This window comes from Cynoglossus semilaevis, unplaced genomic scaffold (genome assembly GCF_000523025.1).
Source record: "Cynoglossus semilaevis isolate Cse_v1.0 unplaced genomic scaffold, Cse_v1.0 scaffold1615, whole genome shotgun sequence".
Classification (NCBI taxonomy): domain Eukaryota; kingdom Metazoa; phylum Chordata; class Actinopteri; order Pleuronectiformes; family Cynoglossidae; genus Cynoglossus; species Cynoglossus semilaevis.
The window spans coordinates 1-8,557 of record NW_007585135.1 but is presented as its reverse complement, the minus strand read 5'-3'; the positions used below and the strand labels follow the sequence as shown (position 1 = coordinate 8,557).

Genomic DNA, 8,557 nt, shown 5'->3' with positions numbered 1-8,557 from the left:
TGTGTGTGTGTGTGTGTTTTTGCTATTAAAAGAGTCAACTATTGTTTGTGTTCATTTATTGCATGTATTGTGGTTGGGTTGTTAACTTTGCTTTTTACTTAAAACTTTAACTTAAAATTTTTAAGTTAAAGTTTTAAGTGTTAAGTTTTTTTTAAAGTGTTGGCCAATTCATGTCCTGCATTCATCAGTTTTCAATTATAATTCAAAGGGCAATGTATTGATTCTAGTGTTTTTTATTCTTATTTAAGTTGAAAGCAAACTCGGTTTTGGACAGAATTTAATTTAATCCTGCTTCCTTACTGTAAACATCAGGCTGATTAACATGGATCCAAACTAAGATTAGTAGTGGCATAATAAGTAACATGAGTTTCAGTCCTCTGTCTTAAAATAACATCCTCTCAAATGTTTAATCCTTTTTTTAAAATGTACTGTTAATACTCTGACCTTTTTATACAGCAACCCCGCCCACCCTCATTGTTCACTACTTTCGTTCTTGTGATCTTCTAATGACACATAATCTTCTGATGCGTCTGAGGATACCAGTGAGCAAAACAAACCACTTTTTTGACAAAAATATCTTTCTCTTTTGTGGACTCAGCTTCTCTTTACTGATGTCACTGTAAAGATTTTTGGCCCTATTTTTTTATTTTAAATTAACTTGTGAATGTCCTTTCAGAAAAACTCCAGTGGTAGACAGCAGTACTGTAGACTTTTACTTGATAAGTAATTTATGGATTAGTGTGAAATAACCGATAAAAATTACAGCTGGTAGCTAAAAGTGAAGCTTTTTTTTTTTTTTGATTGTTTAAATATAATTTTTAGCTGGCATCTCTGGACTTATGTCTGTCTGATATAACATTACTTATCCTTTTATGCTGCCTTTATATGTAGAAAAACAACCTCAGAGCTCCTGAATTTACAGTTACAAAGCATTTGTTGAAGTATGTTGAATTGTGTGTTGTATTTAAATTTTTATCATTTGGTAACATCGTACCCTAACTCTATTGTTTTAACCTGCATACAGAGACTCAGCCAGTGTTTGTCCTGGAGCAGCAGCTGGTCCTGGCTGACCCAGAGTCTCAATCAGTCCTTGATGTGAGCAGCTTGCTGAAGCTCAGCTCTGCTGAAGACCACATGAAGGACGACAGAGTTGGTAAGAGGATGAGTGAGCTCCAGATGTGAATACAGTTGTGTTCTATAATTTAATATAGCAGCAATGATCAGAGAGGTGCTGTTCTGTAAGCATAGTTCCACTGTTAGTTCAAGGGCTACACTCTGAGACCGTTGATCTGATTGACGAGTTAATGTCTGCTGATGGTAAGAGTATCATCATGTGAAATAACAAAAGACAACATTTGGGAAACCATTCAGTCACTGTTATGACTGATAAACAAAGAGCAATATTATTATTATTATTGTTATTAATACATTTTTTACTTGTTGTTTATGTTCCTGGAAATTAGAGGTCAACTAAAACAGCCCATGCTGATGTCTGGTTTTATGAAGAAAAACAAAAGTCTTAATGCTGTCACCTTCATAATGATAGAAAAGTTTATTCCCTGCATGTCCCCAGTAATAAAGCTAAACACAGACAGTGCTAATGTCCAGGTGAACATGTAACTGTGCATAAATAAAGGACGAGGTTGTCACTTTACATCATATAGATGTTATGACAAATCAATAACAAAGTTTTAAAGTGTATAATATTTAGGACTCAAGCAAGGTTGTTGGTATGTTAGTGTAACGTTTCTGTCTGTGGTCTGTTTTACCTTAATTCTCTGGTGTCTACTCTTTCCTCCTACAGATATTGACTACAACTTTAACTTGGACGACGACGAAGGCGCGTGCGACCTGTTTGACCTGCAGATTCTCAATTACTGACAGCCGTCACTGGGCTTCTCTGAACACTCGCACAATCTGAAAGGGTTCCATCGCTTTTATGGTAACCTTCAACACAGCAGTAAACTTAAACTTAAAACCTAAACTTATCTTTATTTGTCATTGTGACACAGCACAGCACACCATGCACAATGAAATTTAACATCTTTAACATCTGCATTTAACCCATCACCAAGTGAACAGTGGGCAGCCATGGTCGGCGCCCGGGGAGCAGTGCTTGATACCTCAGTGCATCTCTGTGGCAACCTGGCAGTTGGTGGATTCGAACCTGGGGCCTTCCGGACCGAAGTCCTTTACCACTAGGCCACCACTGCCTCCCTGCCTCCCACTGGAAGTTGACTAGAAGGGTGGTTTGTCCACACACTACTGTGCTTCAGTCTGTTTAATCAGCCAAGGTTTTGGTTTTCCTTATGTGAAAATGCCAAGAATTTTTTTTTTTCTTTTCTACTGCTAACACTGCCATTTAGGAAGTCTTTGTTCAAACAAAGTTAGTAGATATTTTGATGCTTTTAAAAGCGTTGTTTGATTTGTTGAAAAAAAATTGGTTGACTGCCATAACTGTGAATGAGCTGTTAAGACATTTCTGAAATCATAAAAATTAATAGCCTTTGGCATCATATTTATAATTTCATGTTTTTTTTGTTTTTTTAAAATAAAATGTTTTTGTTGCATGCTTGTTTTTGCATGTGTTTTTTAAAGAATATTTAGTTTTTGCAGCTGTTGTCATTCCAAATGGAATGTAAAATATTTGTTTCTTCCAATTTTTCTTTAACAAGACAAAAAAACCCTTGGTGCAGTCTTCTTTTTCCAGTAAACAAATTACAGGGAAAAACAGATGGTAAACCTCAGACAGATGTTATCTACATTTCAGAGGAAGATAAATTCAGGATGAACCAGCTGGAAAGTGGGTATGAAGAAATGCTAACTAAATGAGTCAGACGTTCAGATGCTCTCATACACTGATTTTTTTTCCTCCCACTTCTAAACAATAAAACACAACAAATGTCTCTTAAATGAAAGCACATCCTCCATCAACTGTTTACAGGCCTAGTGTGTTTAAGTATTGTTGCTGTTCTGAAAGTTCACTACATTAGTAGAAAATGTGATGTGGATTTTGGCAGGATGATGAGGAAATCCAGGGATGAGGTATTGAAAGCAGAAGTGCAGAGGCAGAGCTCAGATGACCTGCAGTCAGACTGGTGGGTGTGTCTTTTCCCATAACTCATGATATTAATTAACTAAATGTTACGGGTCTTGACAGGAACTGACTGCTGTTAATAATCCTCTGCTTTTAGCTGTCTACATCCCTTTTATCAACACTGATGACTGGAGATTTTCAGGAATGTCCCTTTATAAAATTAAATACTCTTTCCTATTTAAACAGGGTTCATACTGTTGACTGTACTACTATACTGTCACTAACCCCTTGTATTTTAAGTATTGTTTTCTTGTGACACAGAGAACTTTTAGAAAGCAGAGTAATTACTTCTGAGTGATTTTTTTTCTCTCAAAGAAAAAGTCTCCCATAAAACTCCCCTACTTTACTAGGTTTTTAGAGAGACGAGAAGTTGCGGTTTGCATTCACAAAATGGTGCTCCAAACCTTTAAATAAAGTAAAAACTTTAAGAATTATTTCTCAGACATAATTGCTTTAAACTGTTAGAACCTCAGGAGCCAATCATGGTCTAAGCTAACACCTTGGGTCAAAAATGTCTCAGCCTAGTCTTGATATTTAATAAAAGTACATGGTATAAATTGACCGTTCTGTGTTAAACTTCAGCCTCTGCCCAATTCCACAAAAATACCTTATTTATATTAAAGTGTTACAAAACCAAACAAAAAATAAACCGCATTTGCATAAACATACAAATACTTATTAAGTAAGACTTCAAAACACTTTACATTGCTTCCCAAAATAACTAATGTAATCACTTTTCTCTCATGTATTTTACTAAGATTGTGAGTGCAGAAATTAGGCATATCTTAATCAAGGTATAACAAAACTCCAAGACAAAAACAAAAAATATTAACGTGAAATTAAAAAAAAAACAATTAGTGTAAATGTCAAACTGTAATATCTAGTGTGAAAAAAAATACAAAAGTCTAACAAGTAAAATGAGTCATACTGAAAATGTGTTTGTTGCTTGAGATTCAGCGTGGGAGTTAAATGACATCTCCATCCCTTCCTCCTCTGCAGAAATGTTCCTCCTCCTCCTCCTCCTCCTCTCTACTCCAAACCTCTTGGCCAGTTTGACCATGTGCTGCTTGAATGAAGAACCCACAAAGGCATAGATGATGGGGTTGAGGCAGCAGTGAGTGAGGGCCAGGCTCTCCGTCACCTGAGTAGCCTTGTCCAACACTTTACTCGTCCCACAGTGGGTGACCAAGGCGTAGACCCGGTCCATCATACGGCAGATCTTCATTACGTTGTAAGGCAGCTGTGTGACCATAAACACAACCACCACAATTAGAAGAACACGCAGAGCTCTCCACTTCTTGCCTCTGCTTTCAACGGGGACAGTCTTTATGACTCGGGCCACGCTCCAGTAACAGACGACCATAACCATGAGCGGGAGCAGGAATCCCAGGAGCACTTCTACTGCCTCCAGGGCAGCTTTGCCTCCTTTGGCCATAGATGAAGGGTAGACAGTCAGGCACATGTTTCTGTCAGCCGCCCACTGCACCTCAGCCAGTATTAAGTCAGGAAGTCCAAGCATCAGAGCTGTTGCCCAGATGGCGAGACATAACTTCCAACAGTGTCTCTTGGTAAACACTCCGTGCAGCTGTCTCCTGCTGTCTCCACCTTGTGCTCTAGCAAAAGCTAAGTGTCGGTCCAGGCTGACACAGGCCAATAGCAGCATGCAGCAGGTGAAGTTAACAGAGTAGCAGGCCGAAACCATCTTACAGAGGACGTGGCCCAGCTCCCAACCTCTCGCGGCGTCAGCTGCCCAGAATGGCAGCGTGATAAGCAACAGCAGGTCAGCCACTGCCAGGTGGGTAAGGAAAGTGTCCATCGGGGTCTTCAGACGCTTTTGGTAGGCATAGACTGCCACAACCAGGGCATTTCCTGCCAGTCCTACCACCAGACACATAGTGTACATGATGGGGAGGAAGAGAGCAGCAAAGGAACGGATGTCATCCTTCTCACACATGGTAGGGTAGTCGTCATAGCTGAGGTTGAAGCTGATGTTTTCATGGTAGTAGTAGTCGTCTTCCTCTGGGACATCCATGACGATGACACTGAAAGAGAGATTTTGTAAATATTCTGAACAGACAACTAAGCTAATTCATCATCTACTTCTTTGGTTAGTAATATGTATTTCAGGAAGGAAATTGAACTACTTGTCATTGTGACACAGTACACAACCAAATGTGACCGTGTGGGGAGGGCAGAGCACCACAGTGCCCCTTTACTCAGTTCTTTTGTTCTTTTTGTTTCAGCTCTTCCCTCCAATAGTCACCACAGCAGATCATCTTCCTCCATCTCACCCTGTTCCCCACTTCCTCTACTGTTATGCCAACCATCCAACATCCACAAATGTCTACTGAGGTTTTCCTCTTCCCTTCTTGCTTGGTAAGTCCATCTCCAACATCATCCTATCTCTCTTCAGCACATGTCCAAACCATGTCAACTTTACCTCTCTAACTTAACGTTAACTGAAAGTTAATACAGCTAAAAAAATTCAATACTGATGAGGTACAGAGAATCTTGAAGTCTGACTTTTCCAGACCAGGAAAAACTAGGTCAACTGGAGTAGTGTCCTCTGCCTTCACTATTACAGTAAGGATTATTTATAATTCTGATTTTTTAATTCTTTTTTTTTAAGGATTATTTATAATTCTGATTTTTTTTAAAAATACCCTCACACTACCCTACTAATTTTACTACAAACTTAGGTACTTAGGCATACATTCATGAGATTGGAGGCTAAAATAGATTTAATATATTTATAAGAACATTCCATTTTAAAACGATGAATACATTGTGTTGATTACCCACTGCAGATGTTCTACTGGAATAACTACAGGCTTCATTCTGCCTGGCCGTGGTTTAAAGGCAGCAGGAGAATAAATAGTTTCCAGAAGGGCAGCGTGTTTAAACACAGTTGTGTTTCACCGCTATTGTGCCTATTGTGTATAAGAAAAAAACAATTCTCCACAGAGCTTTTCAATTAACGTTATGTTGTCCATTGTATTATTACAAAATCCAGATCTATAATCAGTTACAGCCTTTTTATTTTTTCTTAATGTACTTCCCGTGTAAAATACTTTCGTATCAGATCTTTTAAACACAAAGCTTATAAAAAGTAAAACATATATTTAAAATGTACAAAGTTGATCGTGTATAAAAGGGAAAACTACGAACACTGAAAGCACACTGAAAGAACAGCCGTAAAGAGTAACGTCATGCTCACTGGTAAAAGGTGCATTTTTAAACTTCATAACACAAATTACTTTTACATCGAAAACATTGTCACATGGCCTCAAATGGTGACTCTTGTTAAATACCTAAATGTTGTGAGCATTTACATAACATGTCACCCAGCAAGATTGTCTAAGTTATATGAAAGGGCGACCGTAATTAAGTTTACAGCACGTTATTTACACGTCATGTATATTTACAGATTCAGCCTAACAGCGATATAAATGAAAAACATTTTTATGAGTAAAAAGTATGCGTAGATACTTACAGTTCTGTCCCCGTGCAGTATCACTTTGTTCTACTCTTTACTGAGGTTTAAAAAAAAAATCTGACCCCAGATCAGTAGGTGTGGTAGAAATCCAAGAGTCTGAAGTCAATTTCGAAAAACTGGGGAATTGTGACTGAATTAGTGATGTTTTTGTCGCTCAAACATACAGTTCTACTGACACCACGTGGCAGGAAATAGTAATTGAAACTTGGCGAAATCTTTTCAACTTTTATTTGTAATAGAATAGTATGATATATTTAACTGTTTTTTTTTTTTTTTAAACATTCCGGGCATTGCGTTCGTTGTGTTTCATAGCTTTTACCATAGCTTTGTTTTCTGTATTTTGTATTCAGTGTATTTATATTTTTTAATTTCGTAAATATGTCCTTGATAATCCACACTGACACCTCTAGTTTTCCATTGTTTTACTGTTACTGTAAAACATATTGAGTCACTCCGTGGACCTGCCCCTTGCAACACAATCTCGCATAGCGACGAATGACTCTAACTATTTCTCCCACTGGTGGGGCAGGAGGGGCTTTGTCCTGCTTTTCCTTCGGGGACCAAGGACAACAGATGAAAAGTGCCTGTGGCAGGAACAGCCGTACAACCGACCTCTGCTGCGAACTGTGGAAAATCAACAAAACGCCACGACAACGCTGATATTATGGGATTGTTTTTCCAGCTGCTTATAGGCAGTTAATGCAGTTTCAAGGAGCCGGCGGTAGTTTTATCAGCGACTGTACGAAGCACAAAATCAGTGAGTTTCTGTTTCTTCAAATCTTGTTAGGACTAAGTATTAAAATGTCCGTGAAAGATGAAGTTCAAATATTGTAAATTATTAGTAGGGAATTACGCAAATGCAACGACGGTGCGTTATCTCTAATACTACTAGTGTTTCCACCTCTATTATTATTGTTATTGTTGTTAGTACTTTTCAAATCATGTTCAAAAGTGGTCAATTACAGTAAAAGCAACAAAATAAATCAGCTATATATATATATATATATAAAACACAACACGACACAGTCGTTATAACTGTTTCTCTTGAGTAATTTGCATAGATTTCTTTCCACGTGCACATAGATATATCGGCAACATATTTTTCTGCGACTGGTATTTGTCGTTTATCATAGAAAGCGTGCGTGTGGAAATGTCCCCTATCAAAAACATTACTTTATGGGAACGCGTTGTCATAAACCTCAGATTTACGTATGTAAGTGGTTTGTTCGTAGTAAGATTAAAGTGCTTATGTGGACACAGTTCATGCCTGTGATACGGTGGAGAGGATTAGTGTGCAGTCTAGTACAACATCTATGGAAGACAATAAGTACCAAAATTAATAACCAAAGAAAATGAAAATGCAGTAAACCTGGTGGACTACTTTTTAAACGATGCTTACGTTCTTCTTGTTTAAATCTTGTTTTTGTTTCTTTTTTCTTTCTCCCTCTGTCTTCATAACCACTAGGTGACTGTGTGGTCGGGGTCTTGAGTGACAGCTATGGGTCGGTTGGATCTGTCAGGGTTAACAGACGATGAAGCGGAGCACGTTCTGCAGGTGGTGCAGCGGGACATGAAATTACGCAGAGAAGAGGAGAAGCGTCTCAGGTGACAACAGACCTGTTCTTATATGACTGAGTCAACATGCTTACGCTTGAGAGCTTTGACTTGTCCTTTGCATGTAGTGTTAACCAATTTAATATCACAGAATTAGCAGACAACAATTTACCTAAAAGCAACCTTTCACCTTAAATTACCTCTGGACAAATCCCTGAGCTGTAAGTGGTCGGGAATCTACATAATCACTTCCCATGCTGCCTTTCGGTTTTGTCTTCAAAACACTGTACAGGAAGTCACCCACCCTTTCCTGTTATACTCGGGGGTTCTTTAAAACTCCAGGCTTTTAGAGTCCCAGTAAGATGAGTGACGCTGAATCCAAGGCCCACAGGGTGGGTTTAAGTCTGGGC

General features: G+C 38.4%; 1 protein-coding gene across 1 annotated transcript; it reads right to left on the bottom strand.

Moving 5' to 3' along the window:
* Window positions 1–2,327: 2,327 nt before the first annotated feature.
* ackr4a (atypical chemokine receptor 4a) lies at window positions 2,328–6,919 on the bottom strand. The gene is made up of 2 exons (XM_008337608.3): window positions 6,591–6,919; window positions 2,328–5,139 (listed from the first exon to the last, which is right to left on the bottom strand). Exon 2 carries the CDS (start codon window positions 5,127–5,129, stop codon window positions 4,020–4,022), a length of 1,110 nt encoding a protein of 369 aa, XP_008335830.1. The 5' UTR covers window positions 5,130–5,139; window positions 6,591–6,919; the 3' UTR covers window positions 2,328–4,019.
* Between the last annotated feature and the right edge of the window lie 1,638 nt (window positions 6,920–8,557).